The sequence below is a fragment of the Labeo rohita genome, chromosome 3 (genome assembly GCF_022985175.1).
Source record: "Labeo rohita strain BAU-BD-2019 chromosome 3, IGBB_LRoh.1.0, whole genome shotgun sequence".
Taxonomy (NCBI): Eukaryota; Metazoa; Chordata; class Actinopteri; order Cypriniformes; family Cyprinidae; genus Labeo; species Labeo rohita.
In genome coordinates this window covers 1,687,386-1,714,493 of record NC_066871.1, presented here as the reverse complement: position 1 = coordinate 1,714,493, position 27,108 = coordinate 1,687,386, and the positions used below count along the sequence as shown (strand labels likewise).

Genomic DNA, 27,108 nt, shown 5'->3' with positions numbered 1-27,108 from the left:
AAAACGTACAATTGCAAATTGAGGGGAAAAAAAGAATATGTGAGTTTATATCTCACAATTCTGACCTAATAACTCACAATTGCTACTTCAGCAATTTAATAATTGCAATTATGACTTTATTTCTCAGAACTGTGACTAAGCAGTTGGTTTATATTACCCAAAATGTGTAACAATAAATTACTAATTACAATTTTTGTGGTGTAATTTGGAATCAGTAACAGATTACAACTTGTAAGTAATCTACCCAATTCTGCTGATATTTGATTTTTGAAACTGAAAAAGACTAGGGGGAATAGGATAGGACTATGTTTGACAAGAAATAATACAAATAAATAACTAAATAAAAATAAAAATCAAGGAATCTTGATCACCCATCTGAAATTACAACTTTGCATGAGCTTCTAATTTGGTGACAGGTGACAATATACAAGCTAATTTTTGAAGTTACTAAATCAGTTTAAATCAACTCTGGCAATATTCTGTAGTGTTAAACCATTTACTCCTTAACACTCACTTTCCTGATGATAAAACAGCTTTTTAGATTAATTACATCGTAAATGTCAGTGTCGAGGAAATCATAAAATGTTCTTAGAGCACTCCTGGTTTAGTGATCTTTGCTCACCTACAATTACACTCCAGTAATCAGAATAACCCAATAGAAATTGGAGCTTGTCTTCCTATTAATGAGGCACCCAAATGCCACAGCAACTCGTTGCTCTTATATTTAAAAATATTCCTTTGAATGTTAAAGTTGAACTGGTTTGTTCAATACGTAACCTAGCAGAGGTTTTACAAAGCTTTTTATAATGTTAATGACTAACATGAGTGCATACTGTAAAGCTCATATTGAAGACAAAACACTAAGAAGTTGTAAAAAACAAAGTACAAACTTTATTATTCTGTTTTTACAAAGGCACAAGCCTCTTTTCCCCAGTTAAAAAAACAAAACAAAAAAAACAATAGCTTCTCAACCAAATGGACTGACTGTCCCACATAAAGAAAAAACAACAAAAATAGAAACCAAAAAAATAATAAGAGATGTCAGACAATAAAAGAGGGAGAGGATGAGAGACAGGACAAGTCTGGAGACTGCGGAGACGGCCAGAGGACGCGTGTGGTGTGCCAGGACAAACGTTGAGGGTTAAAACACAGCCGTGTGGTTCAAAAATCACAGCGAGAAGAGCTTCGGTCGAGGAGAAGACCTCTTTGAAAACAAGAGTCGCTCCTCGTTATACTACAGTAAGTGCTTCAGGTTCATAAAATCGCCCCCCCGTTCCCGACACACCCAACCTCTGATATGTCCTCAAGATTTCTTACAGTGATTTCTGTGAGTAGAAAATACACAAAAAATAGACACACTGTGGCTTCGGTAGAGGAAATGTTCAAACGCAGGGGGAGAGACTCGCGAAGACGAAACCGTTATTACAGACTTAAGACAGCACAAGCAGGACGCCATATCCAAATAAAATCGCGCGAGTACAAATGAACAACAACAAAAAAAAAAAAAAAAAAAGATAATCCGCCAATATTAGACCAGCCCGTTCTTCTGGAAGCCCTGATTCCCTGCAGTCTTCGCCGCAATACGAATGACAAGGTCCAGCGTGCTGACAAGCACCTGATAAATCCAGGAGGAGAAAAAAATCTGTCCAGCAGCAAAAAGATTCCCTGTAATATTTCCGTAGGGAAGAGGGACATGCACACTTTCAAAATTTCAGTCAAAAAACGAGACGAAACACCTCTCACCTTATAGCCACACTGTAAAAACTTTTCACCAGTTTTAACTTAAAAACTTAAGTTCAGCAGCAGCCCTAAGTTAACTTTTAAGTGAAATCAACTTAAAACTGCAAGTCATTTTAACTCATTACAATAAAAGAAGTTAAAATGACTTGTACTTTTAAGTTGATTTAACTTAATTTTAAGGCAGCTGCTAAACTTTAAATTGATCTGGTGGAAACTTTTTACAGTGCAAATCTTGCCGACTTCAGCGTCGGCAACTCAACGCAAAACACAAGTTTCTGGAATGTTTGGAAACGTGAACTGCAAGATAAGAAGAGATGAAAATGGGACGCCGTGTCGTAACCGCGCCCTCCGGCCTTGCTCTCTAGCGCCACCTTCAGGGCTAGTTTAAGGCAGGCCTCTGTGCCTCACTGTGCACACCGAAGCTGTTTTAAGGCAAGCCACTGGCCATTGTTCGGCACAGGATACGCTTCGTCTCTCAATCCCACCAGGGGTTTGAAGAGCTCACACTATCCCATGGCTTATCCCAGGAGCGTCCTGAAGACAAATGTCCTGCAGAGCTTAGCTCCAACTTGTCCCATTTCATACCTGTAGTAATCCTCAATTCAGGTGTTTAGTTAACATTGGAGCCAAACTCTACAGGACAGTGAGCCAGGCTTGTCCGGAGAGCTCTCACAGGAGTAGCACCACCTTGCACGTGATTATCCGTGGCGTTTACGAACGTCCTCGGCGTGCGCCGAGAGATACAGGGAAATTAAAACATTCAAGCGAGCCGAGTGAACCAGCGAGTGCATAGAGCTAGAGCGCATGATTACGGGCTAGTCACTCTTCGGTGTCGCCGTAAACATCATTACGAATGGACAGGACAAAACTTCCAGGAGAAGACCAAAGGGGCCACGGAGTTGCTCTCTCAAAAGGGGGGCGAGAACCAAAAGAGCTGCATAGGCTGAAATTGGGCTATGACAACCCTGGTAGTGCTATTTCCACACTTTCTCAAAAAATGAAAAACAAAAGACCTTTACGCTTATTAGCGAGTTCGCTAAAAGTGTCACACAAATTTCCTCGCAGGTACGAGTACCTGACGGTTAGCTTATTCCATTTGACACACAAACAACAAATTCGGCCAGAATTTCAAAATTACATTTTTGAGGAAAGGACCGGGGGGGCGTTTGACGCGACAGAGGGAGCGCGTCACCCTGCACCAACATGCATACTGGGAACCCAGCCCAGTAAAGGCGGGCGACTCTAAGTGCACAAAGTCCCCCTCTTTGCGTAATAACTTTGCGTTATTTACAAAGTGCGCGTGACAGCCCCTCAAAGCAGTGGCGGTATCCATTGTCCCTCCACTGAGAACTCGACAATCAAAGGTGCCCGCCAGCAAATGGAAAACTAGGAGCGCATCTGCGCCAAAAAAAGGGTAACATTTCCTCTAAAGTTTCGGAAGCCATGGTGTGGAACAGGTTTCTGAAGTCTCATTGGCTCACAGTGATGCTTCAAGCCTCCCCAGAACGGAAAGAGGAATATGACGCAACCAGAGGGTGGCGGGGCAAAGGGTTCATTTCGAGAGATGAGACGCGGGAATGGGATTCCTCCGATCAGAAAACTCTGCTGCCCTCTTGCGGGCAGGATGAAGAACAGGAAGTGATGAAGCAGAGGCCTGGAAGACCTGTGGCAGATTCTGACGGAGATTTTGTGATTCCCCTCACAAAATCAATTACCTTGTTGAAACAGAAGACAATTCGACGGAGTATGAGTAAGAGCTGTATATGAATGTAGCAACAAGTTACCAGAGTGCTATGGGGTTATAGTGTACTGTGCGAGTATACATAAGCGTGCTCGTTCTGTTTGCGGCACATTTCCTGTAACATTTTCTTTTTTTCTTGTTTTTGTTTTGTTTTTTTCTCCCCCCCAAGAAACCTTCAAGTCATTGAGTCTGTGAGTCCCGTATGCAAGTGTGAAGAAGACAGCGACAGGAAGAGAGGAGAGAGAAAGAAAGAGTATTTCTGCGGGAGGCCCTTCGCCGCAGACCCCCTCGCCCCCTTTCCGCGCCCCCCCCGCCGTTACATGTGGCGGGGCGATATGGGGGGTGGGGGTGACCGGGGCAGTTAACAGTCCTCAGATCCTTCGTTGTCAGAGGCGGTGTCAGAGTCGCCGGTGTCTGTGAGGACACGGCCCGGGGTGACGATGACCGCCCGACGCTTTTCCTCCTCGGGCACGGCCATCCTGTCCTGCGTGCCTTCGATGTGCTGGATGGCCTGTGGAAAAATGGGAGATACTGTCAGTTGGCTTGTTTAACTTTGCTTTATTATCCGAAACAACTGGTTTTACACTTGGGTGTAAAACCAACAAATGGGTCTAGTTCGACAACAGACAAGTGGAGGTGTGGAGCAAATTAGCATTTTAGCACTTCCGGTTCCATCGTGCTGAAATCAGTGAGTTTTTTAAAATGGGTTTTGGGTTAACATTTTTGTCTTTTAAACGAAATGCTCACTTGCGGAATCAAAAATTTCCTGATTTACTCACCCCCATGTCATCCAAGATGTTCATGTCTTTCTGTCTTCAATCGCAAAGAAATGTAGGTTTTTGAGGAAAACATTCCGGGATTTTTCTCCATATAGTGGACTTCAATGGGAGCCAATAGGATGAAGGTCCAAATTGCAGTTTCAATGCAGCTTCAAAGGGCTCTACACGATCTCAGCTAAGGAATAAAGGTCTTATCTAGCTAAACGATTGGTCACTTTCTAAAACAAAATAAAATTTCTTTTGTTAAGAAACCGTTGTTAAGAAAATGGATGAATCAATTTATTACGCTAATTTAACAATTATCAATAAATTATATTAAATAACATATAAACATTTTACTGTATAGATTTTGCATTATTTTATTGATCCACCTGTTCAAATTTACAGCTCTGCATGTTTGCAGGGTAAAAACATGGGTCGATTTTCACATTGGTCTGAATGAAAACAACAGGCTTATTGACCATCCAAATTCATTCTCTGCCAGCAGATGGCGCTTTTGAAATGGCTGAAATATAACCGTGTCCCCTATAAGGACCTGACTTTGAAATGTGCAGCGCTCATATTCAATGAAATCATAGACTTTTGAAGTTTAATAGTCACATTAAGCCATACTGCAATTCTGCTCTTTCCGTCCCCAAATATAAGACCTATTGAAATTATAATTGAGATTTTCTTGTACAATTTAAGACTTTTTATGGACCCGCGCAAACCCTGTGATAACAATTATGTGTGAAGTCACGGATGCGTATCTTAGAGCTAGTGCAATACAAACATTTGTGGTTAAAAAGAATATACATTTTTATTTTTTTTTAGAAAATGACCAATCGTTTTGTTAGATAAGACCCTTATTCCTGGGATCGTGTAGAGCCCTATGAAGCTGCACTGAAACTGCAATTTGGACCTTCAAACCACTGATCACCAAGAAAAGTCCACTATATGGAGAAAAATCCTGGAATGTTTTCCTCAAAAACCTTAATTTCTTTACGACTGAAGACATGCAAATCTTGGATGACATGGGGTGAGTAAATAATCAGGACATTTTTATTCTGGAACTTAACTTTACGACCTCAGGTGCAGTTCTCTAGTGTGAAAACATTTTTAACACACACAGATATATAGCCACTAAGCCACATCTCCACAACGGGAATCTGGTAGTGAAAACTCATTCAGGACTTTCTCCTTAAGCTGGGCAGGAATGTGTTTTACCTGCACAATGGTGTCCAAGTTCTGTCGTGATGTGGATGCTGTGTTGATCACGGAGGTGGGGCCCATGGTGACCACAGTGACATGATGGGGAGGGGGCGGCGGCGCAGGGGCGGGAACAATTACTGTGGCGTGATGAGTGGGCGCAGGCGGTGTGGCAGGAGAAAACACCTGAGAAATAAAGCAGGACGGAGGGTTACAACAAATCAAAACTGACAATTTAATGTGTCTGGTCTTATAGTGCATGATTCAGTGCACATTATTCAAAAGAAACAAGTTACACTACCATTCAAAGGTTTAAGGTCGGTAAGATTGTGTTTTTGGAAGAAGTCTCTTATGCTCACCAATGCTGCATTTAATTAATCAAAAAACAGTTACTTTATGAAATATTGTTGCAATTTAAAAGAACTGTTTTCTATATGAATATATTTTAAAATGTAATTTATTTATCTGTTGCAAAGCTGAATTTTCAGCATCATTACTCCAATCTTCAATGTCACATGATCCTTCAGAAATCGTTCTAATATGCTGATTTGCTGCTCACAAAACATTTATCATCATACATTTTGAAAAGAGTTGTGCTGATACAGAATTTTGATGACTAGAAAGTGTTCTTATTTGAAATAGTAATCTTGTGTAACACTACAAATGTCTTTACTGTCACTTTTGTTACAGTATTTTTGTGGAATGCATTTTTTCCAAAATTCTTTATGAACGTTCAAAAGAACTGGTTTTATTTGAAATAAAAATCTTTTGCAACATTATTTAATGTTCTTACTGTCCTTGTTGACCAATTGAATGCACTTGCTGAGTAAAAGTTAATCTTTAAAAAAAAATAAAAATAAAAATACTGTCCCCAAACTTTTATAGTAGCATAATAGTAGTGTATAATCTTTCATCAAAATGATAATATTTCATTTAATAATATTCTCTGTTGCTAAACCTGTTTCTAAAACAATATAAAAAGACATCAAAAAGTAATATTACACAAATCAAACCATAGGTAAAGTGAAGTCCGGTCCTACATAATTATTTAAATACTACATCACTCAGAAATCTGTCCATTTCTATAAGTTAAATTCATTGTAAATGTAATTTGATGTTGTCTTTAACTCTTCTAATGCCCTCTAGTGGATCAACACATCAGATCAGCACATACAAAGTGCACTGCAAAACCTCTCTTATCATTAGTATGTTAGTATATCAGTAAAACAGAGCATGTCTGACCAGCGGGCTGCGTGCAGGTGTGGTGGACTCTTTTCCCAGCTGTTCTTGTTGCTGCTGTTGAAGACGGAGCAGAGTTTGCGTCTGCACGTGCTGTTCCTGGACCTGCTGAGCGATCACCTTTAGCTTCTCTGGGTACAAGTGGGCATCCAATGAGCGGATCTAACAGAAACGCATATAAAGAAACAGAGGTCAGCACACATCCAGAAGATAACGGAGAGCGGTGTTTCCTCTCAATCCTTTTTTCTTGCCTGAGGAAGTTTCTCTAGCATGTTTCATGGATAGAGATTGAGGTTTAATTTGCACTTCAAGTGTGATGTTCAGAAACGATTCAAGCTCTCGGGGGAGCCGTGCACCTTCTGTGATAGCTCATTAAAAATGCAAAGACTAAAGCGAGCTAATTTTAGCAAGCAAACTGATGCAGCAAAAGAAAAGTTTGATAACGGATTTCACAGATGACAACTCTTCGGCACTAGGCCGAATACAGATATGCGAGATATGTACTTGTATATGTATAAAAACATATACAAGTTAAGAACTAAAAACCCGTTATACCTGTTCTTCCAGCATCATGCGAACTGAGCGCTCTTTATCCAGCTGTTGTCGGAGTTCGATCATCTCTCGCCGAAGATCCTCCACCTTCTCGTCCTCCAGAATGTCTGGAGATCCAATGCCTTCATCCTTCTCCTCGGCGCGCCTCCTCTTCGGGGATGAGCCACTGAACTCCTTCTGAGGGGAGGAAGAGGAAAACATGAGAGACAGAAAAGAAAGATGATGCATGTCTCAAATGCTCTCATAACAGTTATTATATTGCTAGAATTTTCATATGAAGAGCTTCACCTGTATGTAGCGTTTGAGTTGGGTGTTTTGTTGCAGCAGCCGTGTCTTTTCCTGCTCCAGAGAAAAGATGTATTCGGCCGTCTGCTGTAAGATGGCAGCCTGAGAGAGAAAGAGATCACATTACATCCATCTGAATGTACAGGCGTGATGAAACAGTGCTGTTGAACATCTTATGTGATGGATACTATAAGTACACTACTATTCATAAGTTCGGATATTAATAGCTTTATTCAGCAGGGATGCATTAAACTGATCAAAAGTGACCGTGAAGAGATTTGTAATGTTACAGAAGACGTTTACTTAAATAAAACCTGTTCTTTTGAACTTTCTATTTAGAAAAGGATCATTTCTACTATATTAAGCAGCACAACTATTTTCAGCATTATTAATTATAAATGTTTTTTGAGCAGCAAACATTTGAATGATTTTTGAAGGATTATATGACACTGTAGACTGTAATAATAATGCTGAAAATTCTGCTTTGATCACAGGACTAAATTACCTTTTAAAAACATTCAAATAGAAAACATTTATTTTAAATTGTAAAAATATTTTACAATTTTACTGTATTTTACTGTATATAATTAATGCAGCCTTGGTGAGCAGAAGAGACTCTTTCAACAGGGTTCGTACAGATAGTCTAAAATAAAATTCCAGGACATTCAAGGACTTTTCAAGAACTACTTTATTGATTTTTAGGAACTTCAATCAGAAATCTCACTTATGGTTTGTTTTCTACTGTTTAAGCAAAAAAAAAAAAAAAAAAAAAAAAAAAAAAACATTTGTGGAATGATTATAGAACCCACTCTGAAGTTACAATTTGTGAATCCCGATCTGAATCAAATGATTCTCAATTCTCGATTTGAAGTGCCGATGTAATTGATTCACAATACACAAAGGTTCAATCTAAATCAAATGATTCATGACTTAAGGTTCCAATCTAATTGATTTGCGATAAACAATGTTCTGATCGAAGTCAGATGATTCACGAACCCTTTCCGAAGTCCTGATCTAAATCAAATGATTTGTGATACACAATCTGATTTTTTAAAATACTTTTTAAAATCATTACAAGTGATTTCGAAATTCGAAAATGAATGGCTTATTTAATTTGATCTGGTTTTTGCATGTGAAGCGCTTGAAATGAAAAGAAGTTACAAGTCTGAATCAATCGGAGCGGTTCCAGCTTAAATGACTCTCTCAATTGATTTGGCCAAACTTCAGCTATGTTTATGACACTGTCAGTACAACTACTGGTTTAGATCGATAGTTTTATGACATTAAAATTGTGTGAAAAGATAGGGGGTTCTTTTTAACTGCGTGAAAAGATATGTATGTGCTTTAAAAAAAAATTAAACACTTATTTCATAGATAAGTCCTTGAATTATTGAAAGACTTTCAAGAACCTCTTCAGAAATATTGCTCAATTTTCAAGGGTTTTCCAGGCCTTAATCCAAAAAGTCAAAAATCAAGCACTTTAAGCACCTTGTATGAACCCTGTTTCAAGAACTTAGCTTATACCACATAACTTATATGGAGTATGGTAACAATGGTGAGAAATTAAAAGAGAACTAATCAGACTTCATTTAAACTTAAACAATAATTAACATTTTAATGGTGACGTCTAAACTTGCATAACATCTATACTTAAAGAAATAGTTCACCCAGAAGAAACACTGCTGCTACACCAGACATTAAAAACGGTCATGCAGCTATTTCCAATGCAACAAAAGCAGATGGTAAGATTAGCAATGAATAAGTATAAATTTCAGTTCGTTTCTCACTAAAAGCTATCGCATAGGTTTGAAAGACTCAAATCTATCTCAGATCTTGACATCTGCATTACAGTGACTACATAGTGGTGTGAATGTCAAGATTTTCAGTGAACAGTCTCTGATTTGTGAGCAAATCATTTAAAGAGTTGGATACTTTTGGTGAATCAGGTTCGCAAAACTTATGAACAATTCATTCACATATTGGACTGATCCAACTCAGTGATTCTATGATTCAATCACAAAGGTTCAAAAGACTCGTATGCTAAAGATCTTGACATCTACATTACAGTGACTACGTAGTGGTGCGGATGTCAAGATTTTCAGTGAACAGTCTCTGATTTGTGAGCGAATCATTTAAAGAGTTGGATACTTTTGGTGAATCAGGTTCGCAAAACTTATGAACAATTCATTCACATACTGGACTGATCCAACTCAGTGATTCTATGATCCAGTCACATAGGTTCAAAAGACTTGTATATTGAAGATCTTGACATCTGCACGCATAATGGATGTCAAAATTTTCATTGAACAGTCTCTGATTTGTGAGTGAATCACTTAAAGAATTGGATACATTTGATGAATCAGGTTCGCAAAACTTATGACTGATTCATTCACATATTGGAATGATCCAACTCAGTGATTCTATAATCAAAAACCAAGCTTATAAGAGAAGAAAAGCAAACAAACACCCATTGTGAGACTTCAGATGATTTGCAATACATCACTAAGTTATACAGCCTCTACTTCCATTTTACTTTCAAGATGCTTTTTTTAATGCTTGTTTAGAGATTAAAACTCATAAGAGTTTGGAACAACATGAGACTGAGTAAACGATGAAAGTGTTAATGTTTTTGAACTATTCATTTAAATCAACACTTGATTTTTCACTCTTCTCAGTTTGTTTACAAAAGCGGTCTGACTCACCTTGCTTAGCTTTTCTCCGTCACTATGCGGGATGAGTGTTTTCAGAGACTGGAAGCCAGCGTTGATGCTCTGCATGCGCCGGCGCTCATTACTGTTGGCGATTTCCCGCCGAATACGCCGCTCCTGGTCCCGCGCCGTCTCTGGCGTGAGGGGAATGTTTGCTAAGCTGTGAAGAAGAGATATGACTGCACTTTAGTCTACTTTAAATTCATTTTAAAAGTATAGTTATTGCATTTAACCTCATAGGTTGTAACAGAGAATGTATTATAATGCACTTGCACTTAATGAAATTGCAAAAGCAGGTTAAAATGGCATATAAACTACATATTATGGCACTTGTTTGCTAATGTGGTATTACAATGTTTTTTTCCGCATTTTATGATACTTTGCATGAAGGCGTTTTTTGGACAAAGTGTCTTGAATTTAAAAACTGACATTCAAAGAAAGTTGAATAATGTTAACTGCATTCTCTTTGAAAATGACACTGTTTATTTAACAACTACAAGAGCTCTTATCCTTTCACTTGCATCCCTAAAACAGGATGCAACTTTGAGAGAGACACACATTTGAGTACAAAGTAGAAAATACTGACTTTCCTGAATGCTCATTGAAGCCCATTGTCTCTAAATTCGAGCCCCTGGAAATCTCTGCCTCGCACAATCACACGCGTGCTTTGGCCGAGGAAATCAAACCCTAATTGAACTTCCTCCCTGTCTGGGCATCTCACGGGGTATCTCTGGAAAGCCTCTCTTATCAGCAGCGCCTCAGCTGCATGAGGACAAACACGGGGAACAATTGTGCCGGCGCACATGATGGGAGTGAGAGAGAGGTTTCCCTGCTCGCTTCCTTACGTCCAAGCGGCTCAAAACCCAGCAAACAGATCCGATGCCAAAATCACAACTAGAGCCAACAGTGGAACGAGAGATACGGTCAGATCAGCCGTTTCTATCCATATGCATTGAATATGACCCAACTTCTTTTATGCATGAAAATGAAATGGCCAAAAGAGAGCTTAAATTTTAGAATACGGTGAGAGACTCCACATTTGTGTAGTTAAAGCTGCCATAAAAAAAAAAAAATACAAATACAAATAAAAATATAACATTAAAATGAGTAAAGAGCATAAAACAAGTTTTATAAATATAAATCAACCTAACAATTTAAATTAATAACTTCATAATTACAATAACAACAATGCTATATAATACACAAATAATAATAGTAATGTTTTAACACTAATAATACAAATAATATTTAATGTCTTAAGTACTATTTTAAAAATTAATAACATTTTTAAAATTGTGTTTAAATGTACAAATAATAATAGTAATGTTTTAATAATAATAATAATAATAATAATAATAATAGTACTTAATAGAATGTATTTAATAATAAAAATAATAATAATACTTTAAAATGGTTTAATAAAAATTTTAAAAATAGTTTTAACATACAAAAATTAGTAATGTTTTAAATAAAAAATGTGTTAATAATAGTAATACTTTAAAAATAGTGTTGTAATATACAAATAATAGTAGTTTTAATAATAATAATAATAATAATAATAATAACAATAATAATACTTTAAAATGGTTTAATAAAAATTTTAAAAATAGTTTTAACATACAAAAATTAGCAATGTTTTAAATAAAAAATGTGTTAATAATAATAATACTTTAAAAATACTGTTGTAATATACAAATAATAGTAGTGTTTTTTAATAATAATAATAATAATAATAATAATAATAACAACAACAACAACAACAATACTTTAAAATGGTTTAATAAAAATTTTAAAAATAGTTTTAACATACAAAAATTAGTAATGTTTTAAATAAAAAAATGTGTTTTTAAACTTTAAAAAAAAAATAGTAGGGTTTTAATAATAATAATAATAATAATAATAAAAGATAATACTTTAAAAATAGTGTTTTAATATACAAATAATAGTAATGTTTTAATAATAAAATACTCAAACGATAACCAGTGAACACTTTAAAAATAGTGTTTTAAAATAAATATAATAGCAATGTTTTATAAATATTACTTTAAAAATAGTGATTTAATATACAAATAATAGTAATGTTTAAAAATAATAAAATATTTAAAACAACAAGCAATATTTATTTAATAATACTTTAAAATTGTGTTTTGATATATACTACTACTACATTAATAATAACAATATGATAATACTTTAAAAATAGTGTTTTAATATACAAATAATAATAATAATGTTTAAAAAAAACAATAATAATACTTAAGTAATATTTATTTAATAATAATACTTTAAAATCAGTGTTTTAATATTCAAATAAAGGTGTTTTAAAAAACAACAACAATAACTCAAGTACTATTTAATAACAATACTTTAAAAAAATAATAAATCAACAACAAATTAGAAACAACAAAATTGACAACAGGCCAAAGTAAAAGATCGTAATATGACAAGTTTGATCAAATATTACAGAGCACTGCTCATATGTCAGGGTGTTTTCAATCACAACACATTATGAATTAATTTAACTGCTATAAAAATAATATTTTGCATTCTTCAGTTAACACGGACTTTAATAACCATATTAAAACTATTAGAGAAGAAAAAATGCCTTTGCTTTCTACATTTTCGAAACACGGACAACTTAACACGTGGTTTTAACTAAAAAGGAAAAATAAAATAGCCAGTTTAACTTCCTAGTAATGTATAATACAGCGACAGTTTAACAACAACGAAAAAGTACCATACTACCTTGGTGTTTTATACAACTGTAAAACCATGGTATTCCACGTGCTTCGGATCGTTTAAACTGCCCTATATTGAAGAATCATGGTATTATCTGTACATCCGCAAAGTGCCCAGTGAATAACAGCACACCTACTAAGACCATACGCATCATTTGTATGCGATTTACTTTGGGAGAAAACTACAATTCCCAGAACGCCCTGCGCTAATCGGCTCAGTGACCCCGCCCCCTTCTGAGAATGGATCGCAGACGCATTGACGGGGCCTTCCTTCAACAGCATACACACCCCCTTATTAAAATAACACCAGTTATTAATTTACTAACCTCCAAATACCTCATATTCCACTCACAATGGGCCGAAACTGTAATATCGAGCGAGACGATGAACACACTCGCTGGCCTAAATAAAAAACATCGTGTTCACAGATGATACGGTCCGCCATTACAACAATGCGCCTCTCTCGCTTCCTCCGTCCATGCGGCAGCAGCGACGCAGTCCAAATATCATCTGATCTCTGTCCCACCGTACGCACGGCGAGATTTCTCGCGCCTAACGCCCATTTCAGCCTCATATTTTGGGTATACGCGCGTGCAATGTTAGTCTGGAGACTTTTAATGTTTAATAGCGATGAGAAACAGACGACGCCAAATGCATGAGCCACAAGCATGGCCGCACTGCCCACAATAACTTAAGCCCCGAAAACACGCGAACTTGAGCCCAAACACACTTTTAACCTATAAAGCCCTCTATATGGCGACAAATTGACCGGTGGGACGAGATATGCGCGCTTTGTAATATGAAATAGACGCGCGGCGAGACCAGCAGCGTGGTGTGTGTGCATGCAACCACGTGGTTTGTGTTTGTTAGACACAAAATGCATCGATTTCGCCGAGATATTTCATAGGTAGCACTGACCTGACAAGCCAGGGGGCTTCCATAGACCCCTGCGAGGTGGTTTAAATTTAGAAAACCGAGTCTCGCACGGGTTCCGTCCTGTCTTAAGCCACTAGATAGGCGCATGTACACAATAACACAGAAATCATGCATGCATGTTACTCTAGTAGTAGCGCTGCTGCCGTTGGCGCGTAATTAAAGAATCGCGCACATATGTGTGCACATTGATTAAAAGAGGCTCTCACGTACCTGCACAAGCCCCCTATGACTTCTTTCTCGGTTTTCCTGAAATGTTGCAAGGAGGGCACCTTCTGAGCTGGTACCATGAAATACTCCATGCTTCCCCGCTTCTCTCCAGCTCTGGCTCCTCGATTCTTCTTGTACTTTATCGGTGTAAAAACAAAACAGCTTCTTCGTGTCTCTGTCTCATTTAAGAAGCAGACCTGTGCGTATCCTGCTGATTTCGGGCATGAGCGCCTGAGATGAGTGTTGAGTTGTAAGGTTACTCTACTCTTCCAGCTGATGGGGTTCCCTCGTAGTGTGTGTGTGTGTGTGGCGCTCGCTCGCTCTCTTTCCCTCCCTCCTTCTGCATGTGTGTGTGTTTGCAGCTGATCGGATGTCTTTCAAGGCGGGAAACAGCTGGTAGGAATCACACACAGCACTGCACTACCAAAAAGCCTCCTTCCGCCGAACAGGAGGACTTGCATGTAAACAAAGGAGTATTGCAACAGCATCGGAACATCGACCATGTTCTCCCGAAATCAGTTTCACGCCGATTGCATGACAGAAATTTAGGTCTTGTAATGAATGCGTTTAAATGCATTTAAATATCTGCCTCATGCGCAATTACGCACTGTGCGAATCAAAAATGCGCTGTGTGTGTCTTTATATATTGCGCGTAAATATACTGTTGTTTCACGACTCATGAGTATGAACCTAAATGTAAAATGAAAGTATAATGCATATCTTAAAATACTGATCTAACGCTTTTTTTTTACATTCAACGTTTTAAAGCATGGGCCTAAATATTAACCAATGCATGTGTATTAAAAATATACATCTATGCGTTGCATATTAATATAAAATGGTTTATCGTTGCATGTAAACGATAGATCTGTTAAAATGATCAGTGCATGTAAACAGATTATATTTTTCGTAAGCTTAGTGCTGGACAATAAATATAATTTATATATATGTGTGTGTATTTATATATACATAATAAATATACACATTACACATACATTATGTAAACAAAGACTTTTATTTTGAATGAGATTAATCGTTTGACAGCACTAAATAACAGTCCTTATCAGTGCATGTAAATAGGTTGTATTTTTTTGTAAGCTAGCTTTTAATTTTAAAATTGATAATATAAAAATATTGATCTAGATGGGCAACGATTAATTACATTAAAAATAAAAGTTTTGGTTTATATAATATATATGTGTGTGTGTGTACTGTGTCTATTTATTATGTATAGACAAAGACACATACAGTAAATATATTTAATATATAAACATATATATATAAACCTATTTTCTTAAATATATACATGCATGTGTGTATTTATATAATAAATAATACATAATACATAATAAATATACACAATACACACACAAAAACATTTATTTCAAATTCGATAAATCGCGATTAATCGTTTGACAGCACTAAATAAAAGTCCTTATCAGTGCATGTAAATAGGTTGTATTTTTTGTAAGCTAGCTTTTAATTTTAAAATCGATAATATAAAAATATTGATCTACATGGGCAACGATTAATCACATTCAAAATAAAAGTTTTGGTTTATATAATATATATGTGTGTGTGTGTGTGTGTACTGTGTCTATTTATTATGTATAGACAAAGACACACATACAGTAAATATATTTAATATATAAACATATATATAAACATATTTTCTTAAATATATACATGCATGCGTGTATTTATATAATAAATAATAATACATAATAAAAATACACAATACACACACAAAAACATTTATTTCGAATTTGATAAATTGCAATTAATCGTTTGACAGCACTAAATAAAAGTACATATCAGTGCATGTAAACAGGTCGTATTTTTGTAAGCTAGCTTTTATTTTTAAAATCAATAATATAAAATATTGATCTAGATGGGCAATGATTAATCATGATTAATTGCATCCAAAATAAAAGTTTTTGTTTATATATGTGTTTGTGCATATGTACTGTGTCTGTTTATTATGTATAAAGATACACATATATAGTATATATTTTGAGAATATTTGCATGTATATATTTATATAATTAATATAATATATATAAATAAATATATTTAATATCTAAACAACACATTTTTCTTAAGTATATACATGCATGTGTGTGTATTTATATATACATAATAAATATACACAGTACACACATATTATGTACAAAAAACTTTTATTTTGAATGCGATTAATCGCGATTAATCGTTTGACAGCATTGAATAGAAGTACTTACCAGTGAATGTAAACAGGATATATTTTTCTTAAGCTACAGCTTTTATTTATTGCTTTTGTTAAAGCACAATAATATAAAATGATTCATCTCGATCTGTTAAAATGATGCAGAATACATATTTTGGAAAGCTAGCTTTTTTTTTCGATTTTTTAAAGCATTAATCATATATTTACAGTTTACCTAAAATATCAGCGTACAGAGCAATGCATAATGCATATCTTACACTCTCAGGAAAAAAAGGTACAAAAGCTGTCACTGAGGCAGAAAGGCACACCTGGGTGCATATTGGTACCTAAAAGGTACAAAGGTGTACGTTTTGAAAAGGTACCGCCCCAATGACAGATTTTGTACCTTTTTGTCGGAGAGTGTAAAACCTGTCTGGATCTATTTATTTTACAACAGGCTTTTATTTCATTTTAAAGCGAACGTAAACATGTTAAAAATCAATGCGCGTGCAATTCATAACGAGTTCTAATATCGCTCTGGGTCTGTTATGTTGCTTAGTGAATGTAAATAGGCTCTTTTTTCTTTGACTGGGGGGTGAAACATGCGGGATCAGCTGACATGCTGGCAGGGCTTTACAACACAACACCACCAACCAGCGGAGGAGGAGGAGGAGGAGGAGGAGAGAAGAGCTGAGGGAGAAGAGAGAGGGCTGACACTCAAAACACCATTTTGGGTGCATGAAAGTTGTAGTTGTAGGAGGAGGAACAGGAGTTACCTAATCGCATGCTCGAAGCACAAATCACACACACAGACAAAATGGGAGCGGTCATGAAGAACCCGGAAATGTGTTTTGCTGTGACTCAACCACACGATAAGGAGGGCGAGAACGGGGACGAGCACGAACATGCGTGAACGACAGGCTGTGATATACGAACACAAACTTATGAAGGAAATGACGGGGTTTAGATATTTCCTCTGTTACAAGTTCTTGAGAATGTTTTTGCATGAAGCTTCTTTGCAACGTGTATTGTGAAAGCGCTATACAAATAAACATGACCTGAAAGGAATGAATATGCCCACTTATAATGTGCTTTATATAATATATTATACAAAACTGGTACGTAATATAGTAAAACAATATTTTGTACCATAATATAATGATACAGTCAAATGATGTTTTTATAGAACACTACATTTCTAGTAATGTATTTAATATTTATATTAATTTAATTACAAAAATGTAGCTTGAGTAAGATTCTCACTCTTTAATACTACAAGATTATTTTATATATATTTAGGGTTGGGATTGTTTTGAGAATAATTCTGCGTAAATCTGCATATAGATTTTAGGTTTAGAAAACCCACTTAACCCCTTGAAATCAGTCTAGCAGTTGTAAACTCATGCATATAATGGAGAAAGACATAAGTCTTATTATTTAAATAATGCCAGAAATGTAAATAATAATAAATATAGCTATTAAATAATAGCTTAGATATCGGTTAGGCTTGCTCTTTTATTTACATTAACATTTAATACATTAAAACGGCTGCTAATGCAGAGGTTAATAATCATTCTTAAGATAATGATTATAGACATTGCAAAAGATCTTTTATTAGCTACAGGTTTTTTTTTTTTTTTTTTTTTTTTTTTTTACCTCATATACTCAACTATAATATAAATTTGTTCATATTTGTTTTGCTTTCAGTCCATTTCTCCGTTTATCTGATTCCACTGAAACAGCATCTTCTATTTATCTTCATTAAAAACCTAAAATACAATTTTATTGAATTTTTCTTTTTGTCCTCATGTTGAGTTTCAGTGCAGCTTTGGGCAGCTGCCATCTAGTGGTCATTCAGTTCAGCTCTACTAGTAGCAAAACCGCCTCAGAGATGTATACATGAGATATATTATAAAATGAAATGTAAAATATTAAAAAAGTTACTAGGGTAAAATAAAGTTAAACATTAAGGTATGTGAGAATCTGATGTTATGTTATTCTGTGAAGGCCTAATATCAGATAGATATTAGGCCTAAGATATCCTAATATCTTTATTAGTAAAGTCAAATTTTAATAAACCTGGAAACTAATCATAATAATACACAGCTCAACAAAATGTATGCATATACAGCAAATTAAAAATATTGTCATTATATAGTGTTCACCTCATGGCTTAATTACTTACAAATAAAGGTCTGTTCATCAGTCACCACAAAAATCAAGCAAAACGTAGCTGATATCAAGCAAAAAGTCACATTTATCTGCAAGATGAAACTTCTGTGAGTGAAAACAGACAGAAACACAAACTTAAATCGATATACAAATACTGTAAAACATGAAAACATATAGTTGTTACTTTAAGGAACTTCCTAAATCTATTTTTTATTTTTATTTATTAATTTATTTATTTACTTTTGGTGTAAACTACTGTATTGGTTGAGCTTGACTTCAATAAAATTAGTTAATTTACATATTACAATGAAGCAGATTTTAGATAGCTGACTAAACATTTTTTGTAATTATTGTAATCATTATAATATATTTTAAATATGAATATCAGTATTATAATACAAATGTAATATTAGATTCATTATACTGTATATAATGTAATTCTATATAGTTTCATTGTCTTTTGGTGCTATACATATTTTTTCTTTGATTATTTTTCAAATTCTTTATTTTTTTTATTGCACTGAAAAAAGTGATTTTTTATTATTTTATTATTTATTATAAAAGAATTATTAAATTATTTTACAATAATTGTATAAATCATTCTAAACTTTAATAAGAGTAATAATTAAAATATTTAATTACATTTAATTAATTTATATTATGAAAATATATTATGTATATGTATGTTATATATGATATATATCTATAATATGGCTATACATGATGTAATACACCAATAAAAACACATTGCAAGTACTGATTTTAATTTTTTGATTAAAATTTAATTTTATTGATAATACATAAGTATTATATTGTATTACATGTAAATATTTTCAAAATATATACTGTATGTGTGTGTCTTTATCTATGCATAATAAATATACACAGTAAACACACACATATAAACAAAAACTTTTATTTTGGATGCAATTAATCGCGATTAATCGTTGCCCGACACTAGGGCTGTCAAATGATTAATCGCGATTAATTGCATCCAAAATATAGGTCTAAGTTTGCCTAATATATGTGTATGTACTGTGTGTAATTATGATGTATATATAAATACAAACACATTAATGAATATATCTGAGAGAAATATGTACAAACTATTTATATATATGTATAATATATAAATTATAATAAATACATATACTTGTAAAGATTTCTATAAGATATCTGTAATATATAAAAATATTATATAAAATATTTTCTTAAATATATACATGCATGTATGTATTTATATATACATAATAAATATATACATTACACACACATATATTATGTACACAAAAACTTTTATTTTAAATTTAATTGTGATTAATCGTTGCCCAGCACTATATAATATTAGATCTTATTATATTATATTATATTATATTATATTATTAGGAATATTTTCAAAGAATTATGCAAGAGTGTCCACTATGCTAGAGCGAAATGAATAGATCTGAGGAAAGCGTCTAAGGAGGTAATGTTTATTAAAGCTTCTCCGATACAAAGCTTTATTACCATGCCAATAAAAATCTTGAGAGCGCTGGAGGGAGGAAGGGAGGGGAGTTTGTTTGGATGGGCGCCCAGGACGGCCTCCTCAGCGCTGGATGGGGCGGAGCAGCACACATGCGCTGAGCTGGCAGAGTCACAGTCAGTCAGGGCTGATCCCTCCGCCCGCTGCGCCCGAGGAGAGGAGAGGAGACACGGACAGGCTCGCGTCCGGGGTGCTGGAGACCCACCTCACCACACACAGTCTCCAAGGACAACACTAAGGCCCCAGGACTGAGGAAATCGCAAAGCCGACACGGAGACACCATCCGGACACGAAGCTGAAAAGGGGGACGTCTCCTCTCCATCGCCTTTTTGCGCACGACCACCCATTAAAAAACCCCTCTGGACCAGCGCCGCCAGCAAGCGATGCACCTTGATGCCAAGACAACGGTCACTCCGATCGGTTTTTGTTTGTTTTTTTAGCGCATCATTCTTAAGCAGTCCTTCCAGAGTCGATCATAACAGTACGGACACTGTGTTGACACACACACACATGCATTGAACGGGTTTCTTCTTCATGAGAATATATCCTTATGGCCTGAAACTGACATAAACTATTAAATCCGTCGCATTCACTCTGGACTGACGCCTTTTTCCTTATCCTCGCAAGACTTGACTTTTCTGCTTTCTCCAACACTGTCATGCGTGTCCAGACAACAGTCTGATGCTTTCAGACAGCAGTAGATTATTCAGCCACTGGTGACAGTGTCTTCTTACAGGTCCTTTTGCATAATCTGCCGGGCCTTGCTTAAAAAACTGACTCCTTATTTTGCAATCCGAAGGATTTGGAGCAAACAATCCCCCCCTGGAAAGTTTAAGGTGGAGACCAGTGCTGGGCCATAACACATCCAGGAGCTTTTACAAAAGGTAAGTCAGTCTAATGAACTCAGATGGCACTGCAACCTTGCATCATTGATCTCGAGTGCACTGGCGTGCCAATATAAGCATGCATATTTAGTTTTGTCCACCGAGCACGGTCACTTAGGGTAGCAGAAAGACCCTGACCTATTTTCCAAGAGCGTTTATGCCCGGTCTGTGTAATTTCTCAGGAGCGTGCCTCCAAAGAATGAGAAACGGTGCTTGCACTAATGCACTTAAATGGCACACAGAATGTCTGGGAGCACGTAGTAAATCTGGCATCATGCGATGAGTTTGTTGTCATTTTCTCTAATCAGAGCAAGCAATACTCAATATGGGAAAGGATGCATGCGTAAAATCTGAAATATTGCATGCAAATGCATTCTGGCAAAGTTACTGTTATTGTCCATAGCGGTTGAGGCCTGGACATAAAGCAGTCATCATCCAATTAGGCGATTCCAGTGTCCCTGTGCTTAATTGTGAGCACATTGAGATGTGGTTTGGAACGGAGCCCGTCCTCATTGGCTGCTACACATGGGGCCATTGATAAAGAAGATGCCTGCCAGGACATAGTTAACCAACAGCGAGAGGGGCATCTTGCACAAAAACGCTCTTGAATAAAGCTTGTGCATGGGGTGGATTTATTAATTGAGCCTGGTTTGCATTTGAGAGGGAATTGCCTTCATTGAAGCCCAAGCTTGTGTAGTTTGTTCAATGGTTTGCATGACATTTGACCTCTTCATGTTGTGCTTTTTTTGTTTTGAAATACACTGAGATGCCCCCAAAGTGACCCGAACTGGCCAGATGTCCTGGCCTTTAAAGTGTATGTGTATGTGCACAGCTTTCTGCCTTATGCCGCTGTGCAAACATCTCATATTATCGCCGCCGAGTCCTCACTTCACCGTATGCTCTCCTCCAGCTGTGCGTGCTGGCGGCGACTGGTGTTTTCGCCGCGCGGACCGACAGCTCTGCGATAGGACCGCCTGTTTCAAAGACATACTGGAAAGAAAGCCTTCTGGCTCGCATGTGAAGTGAAGCTCCGTAAGCTAAAGCAGAGCTGAACGTTGCAGAAATCTGAGATCTTGGCACGCCGAGGCTTTGGCGTACTTTTGTGAGGGGTCTGGCCAGTGAATATACCGCTTGTTCCTCTCGATGCTCAGAATGGTTTGCCAAATATGACCCACCCTGAAGCGCTTCTGTGAATTCATGCCCATTACGCTCACTAATGCTCAGTGACTAAAGAGGGGCCCCGGCCTGGTCTTTACTCGAAACGTGGGGCCAAGCGGAGAGAATACGCGAGGCTTAGGACACGTCCTTATGTGTGCACGCTACGAGGCCTAAACACAACATTTGACAAAAGACCAAAAGGAGTGCTTGGTCTGGTTAGCGTTTGAAGATGTTTGGGAGAGTTTCACCCATGAATCAGTGGAACGCCAGCATCGTGATCAAACGCTTGGTCTATAAAAATCCAAAAAAACCACCATGCACTATATGCAGAATCTTCTCAAGCCAGCTTTGTGTGAGAACTAGGCCAATATTTAAAAGGATAGTTTACACAAAACTGAAAATTCTGTTTTCATTTGTTCTAGCAGAAAAAGAAGATATTTTGAAGAATGTTCAGTTTTTTTGTTCACACTTATAAAAATAAAGGTTCTTTATTGTCATCTATGGTTCCAAAAAGAACACTTAACATCCATGGAATCTTTCCATTCCACTAAAGGTTCTTTTTCCTGTAAGAGTGGGCATGGCCATTTGTAAATTTTATGGGTCTGGCTTCCGGTCTCATCCACGTCCAACTATTTTTAGCTGTACAAAACAGCTCATTTTGCTGCTTGATATTACAAATTGGTGTCTTACCATATTATTTTAATGTGTTATGTTGAATATGAGCACATTGGTTTGTAGTGCAAACAGTTTTAGTGTTTGTTATTCTTCTTGTTATTTCCCTATAGCGGAAAATGACCCAGAAGTCTTGCCCATAAGCTTACTTCCATGCTGCAGAATAAAGCGGATAGTAGAAAAACTGTTCTTTGGATTTTTAAAATGTTCTTCAAACTAGGAAAGAAATAGGTTCCATTTTGGGTTCCCTAAAGAACCTTTCAGTAAAAAAGTTCTAAAGAACCTATTTCCACTGTAAAGAGCCTTCTGTGGAATGGAAAGAGTCTATGGAAGTGGAAAGGTTCTTTATAGGACCATCAATGCCAATAAAGAACTTTTATTCACAGTTTATTTCACATTTGAAATCAAACGTTTACATACACCTTACAGAATCTGCAAAATGTTAATTGACCAAAATAAGAGGGATCATGCAAAATGCATGTTATTTTTTATTTAGAACTGACCTGAATAAGATATTTCACATAAAAGACGTTTACATATAATCCACAAGAGAAAATATTAGCTGAATTTATAAAAATTACCCTGCTCAAAAGTTTACAAGATTCTTGATTGTCCTGAACAGTTAAACTGCCCGCTGTTCTTCAGAAAAATCCTTCACGTCCCACAAATTCTTTGGTTTTTCAGCATTTTTGTGTATTTGAACCCTTTCCAACAATGACTGTATGATTTTGAGATCCATCTTTTGACACTGAGGGACTCATATGCAACTATTACAGAAGGTTCAAATGCTCACTGATGCTCCAAAAGGAAACACAATGAGAGCCGGGGGTGAAAACTTTTGAACAGAATGAAAATGTGTATTTTTTTTGTTTTGCCTTAGAGGGGTCATCGGATGCAAAGTTCACTTTTACATGTTGTTTGAACATTAATGTGTGTTGGCAGTGTATGTACAAATCTACCCTATAATAATAAAAATCCATGCAGTGGTTTTTAATTAATCTGTAAAAATAATATCCCCATTTTCAAATAGAGCCATTCACAGATGAGAGAGGCCACTCCAACGATAGTTGATTGACATGAGCATCTTACCTAAGATCCGCCCTAAATCAGCTGTAACAGTCCGACCTCTTTTGTTTTGATGCCGGAGCAGGGATGAACATTAGATAAGAATATCTCTAATTGAGCGATTGAGGTGTTGTGTTGCTGGATGTAATAATGAACATAGTGGTCGTCATTTACTCCTGACATCTGAGCCGCTGAAGATGCAGTGGATTACATTTGTTTGTGAAGGGAATGCAGTTCCCGATCTACATAAATGCATCTATGTTCGCACAAATCATTCGTGATCCAGCTTTACCTACAGCAGAAGTGAGTATAAGTGTTTTGTTTATGAATTTCTGCAATCACCTTTCCCAATAATGTGCTAGTTAGCAACCTTCGCAGCTAAACGCGCTAAATACGGCTAAAATAAACAATCTCTCCGAGCTCGTCACTCTACAGAGAGTAGAGAGGGGCGGGGTGAGCAGAGCTCATTTGCATTTAAAGGAACAATCCCTCAGAATGGGTTGATTTTTGCAGAGCTCATTTTGACAAGGTAAAAAGGGCGTTGTTTTACACTACCATTGAAAATTTTTAACCAAAGTATATTAAAAACTTTTTATTAAGACCCTAAAGAATCATATCAACTTGTGGAAAATGGGCATCCGATGACCCCTTTAATATCTTTTTTTTTCCATTTAGTACTGCCCTTCAGAAGCTACAGAAGATACTTACATGTTTCCCAGAAGACAAAATAAGTTAAATTTACCCTGATCTTTAAATTCAAAAAGATTTCACCCCCCCAGCTCTTAATGCATGGTTTCTCCTTCTGGAGCATCAGTGAGAACCTTCTGTAATAGTTGCATATGAGTCCCTCAGTTGTCCTCAGTGTTAAAAGATGGATCTCAAAATCATTGTCGTTGTTGGAAAGGGTTCAAATACACAAAAATGCTGAAAAACTAAAGAATTTGTGAGACCTGAAGGATTTTTCTGCAGAGCAGTGGGTTCTGAGGTTTTGAGGAACAAAAAATGGCAATGGCATCACTGCGAAAACCACTTTTTGGAACCTTTATTTTTGAGTGTCAATCAGACTCAGCTTAAATCGATCTGTTCAGTCTGTTCCTCACACAAAGTTATGGCTTGAAATATAACACACACGCATTTTTCAGACTTTCACCATTATGATGAACAGGACCCTTGATAACATGCTCTGAAAGCAGATTTGGACCGACATAAGTAAATAGAATTTAATTTCGAGTGAACTGTTACTTTTCATTTGTGCCATTTTCTGTTCGTAATTGCTAGTCTGCACACCAAAAGTGCATTCTTGGGTGTCTCTGTTGGTTGTTAAATATCTAGTAGCACCAAGTAATTTGCTTTATGGTTTTTTTGAAGCCACAATTAAACAACCCTTAAGGTATTTAGAGGCTGCAACCCATACAGGGCATTCAGCCTTCGCTCTGACACCCGTGATCCTCCACGTGGGCTAGATTTACAACCTCAAGAGGGTTCGGCAATGGAATTGAGAGTATTGAGAGTATGAGATGGTCTCGGTGATGGGAATTTCAGACGCTCTTCTGCATTACTTCAGGACAGAGACAGCTGACATCCACTTGGAATAAATGTTTAGCATTCGCTAAAAGGTGGGAGGGGGTCTGGGGAGGTCAGTTCGGCTGGGAATTTAACAAAGGCCGGAGGAAGAGTCCTGGAACGTGGAATTCCACACGGAAAGATTCCGAATTCTACTTCTCTTAAAAACAAAGCTTCTATTTTGGCATCAGTGGTTCCATTAAGAACCTTTGACATTCACGGAACCTTTAAATGTGCTAAAGGTTCTAAATGGTTCTTCTAATGGATCACTTTGAAAAACTCCCTTGTGGAACCTTTATTTTTAATATTGTAGGAAGAAATGTACCTGGCATAAATGTTGTTGGCACTTTGAGAAATGGCTTTTGTTTCTCTGTTATAAATTCATTTGGATAGAAGCATCTGCTAAACACATGAATGTCTGGAAAAGCAAATTTTTTTAAAATGCTTTGAAATGCCACAAGTTTTAAAGTCAGTTGTGCAGAAAAGAGCTGTGCAAACAAACTTTCACCAGGGCTGATAGGAGTGCAGAGACCCTGAGTCATACGGGCTCGGTGAGACCAGTGAAACCACCCTCTCTCGCTGGGCTTGGACCATGCATTTTTCTGCAGTTAAACTGCAACCACTAATCACAGCGTGGCCTCACCGTTTCCTCTTGGAACGTTTCGCTCACGTCCTCCCTGCTGCGCAGAGCCCAGGCCCGCCCCAGCCCGAGGACCCCTCGCTCTCTTTCTTTTCTCTCCCCCTCCTCGGCACCTTCACGGGACACCCAAAGATGGTCCACGCCACCCGTCCCTGCGTCTCTGAGCCGCCAAAGGCCTGGTGCTCCGGTGCAACCCCTCCAAAATAAACACAGACAGAGTACAGCGGCAACACACTTTCCACTTTATGTTTTCTTTTATGTCTTTTAGCCACTTACTTTCTCCTTACAACCACTGAAACAAAATTAGAGGAAATTTGACAGAAAAATTATTAACAGAAGAGGAAAAGAAACCCAAAAAGTCCACTTCCAAAACAAAGATTCACAGATAATGTACTCACCTCCATGTCATCCAAGATGTTCATGTCTTTCTTTCTTCTGTCGTAAAGAAACAGTTTTTTGAGGAAAATATTTCTGCATTTTTCTCCATATAATGGACTGGTTTGGTGCCCCGATTTGAACTTCCAAAATGCAGTTTAAATGCGGCTTCAAACTGTCACAAATGCGGTTGTAAATGATCCCAGCCGAGGAAGAAGGGTCTTGTCTAGCGAAATGATTGGTTATTTTCAGTAAAAAAAAAAAACAATTTAAATACTTTTTAATCTAAAATGCTCATCTTGCCTTTCTCTCCCTGAAGTCTGTGTATTCTGACTCAAGACAGTTAGGGTATGTTGAAAAACTTCAAAAATCATTTCAAAATCATCCTACATTGCTGCAGAAGTACCGACCCAGTCTTTGCAAAGTGAACATGCAAAGAAGATCAAACAACCTTAACAAAAAGGGTAAAACAGTGATATATAAGACGATTTTTAAGTTGAGGGAGAACATGAGATGGGAGTTTTTCGACATACCCTATCTATCATGAACCGGAACAAAAACAGTTCAGGCAGAGTAAGACAAGACGAGCGTTTGATATTAAAAAGTATATTTATAATTTTTTATTAATTATAGTGATTTTTTTTATTTTTAAATAAAAAAAATATATATTAAAAATGTAAAAAAATATGAAAAAAATATGGTAAATAAAATGATGACGTGTGTGCATGTATAGTGTAATTTTTATGAATTATATAGTTT

At 36.5% G+C, this 27,108-nt stretch overlaps 2 protein-coding genes across 4 annotated transcripts in view; one reads left to right on the top strand and one right to left on the bottom strand.

The window, feature by feature from the left end:
• Positions 1 to 865: 865 nt before the first annotated feature.
• On the bottom strand, positions 866 to 14,586 carry tfap4 (transcription factor AP-4 (activating enhancer binding protein 4)). 2 transcript variants are annotated; one of them, XM_051106409.1, is made up of 8 exons: positions 12,978 to 13,844; positions 10,819 to 11,126; positions 10,227 to 10,392; positions 7,528 to 7,626; positions 7,243 to 7,416; positions 6,691 to 6,849; positions 5,467 to 5,634; positions 866 to 3,992 (listed from the first exon to the last, which is right to left on the bottom strand). In XM_051106409.1, exons 2-8 carry the CDS (start codon positions 10,842 to 10,844, stop codon positions 3,843 to 3,845), a joined length of 942 nt encoding a protein of 313 aa, XP_050962366.1. In that variant the 5' UTR covers positions 10,845 to 11,126; positions 12,978 to 13,844; the 3' UTR covers positions 866 to 3,842. The 2 variants fall into 2 exon arrangements, with proteins under 2 accessions (XP_050962366.1, XP_050962365.1); XM_051106408.1 differs by lacking the exons at positions 10,819 to 11,126; positions 12,978 to 13,844 and adding an exon at positions 14,117 to 14,586.
• Positions 14,587 to 20,098: 5,512 nt separating this feature from the next.
• glis2b (GLIS family zinc finger 2b) overlaps positions 20,099 to 27,108 on the top strand; it is a 56,027-nt gene continuing 49,017 nt past the window's right edge. For both annotated transcript variants that reach the window (XM_051103261.1, XM_051103250.1), the window contains exon 1: positions 20,099 to 20,876. The gene's annotated coding sequence lies outside the window, so the exon portion shown is untranslated. The remainder of the gene's footprint in view (positions 20,877 to 27,108) is intronic.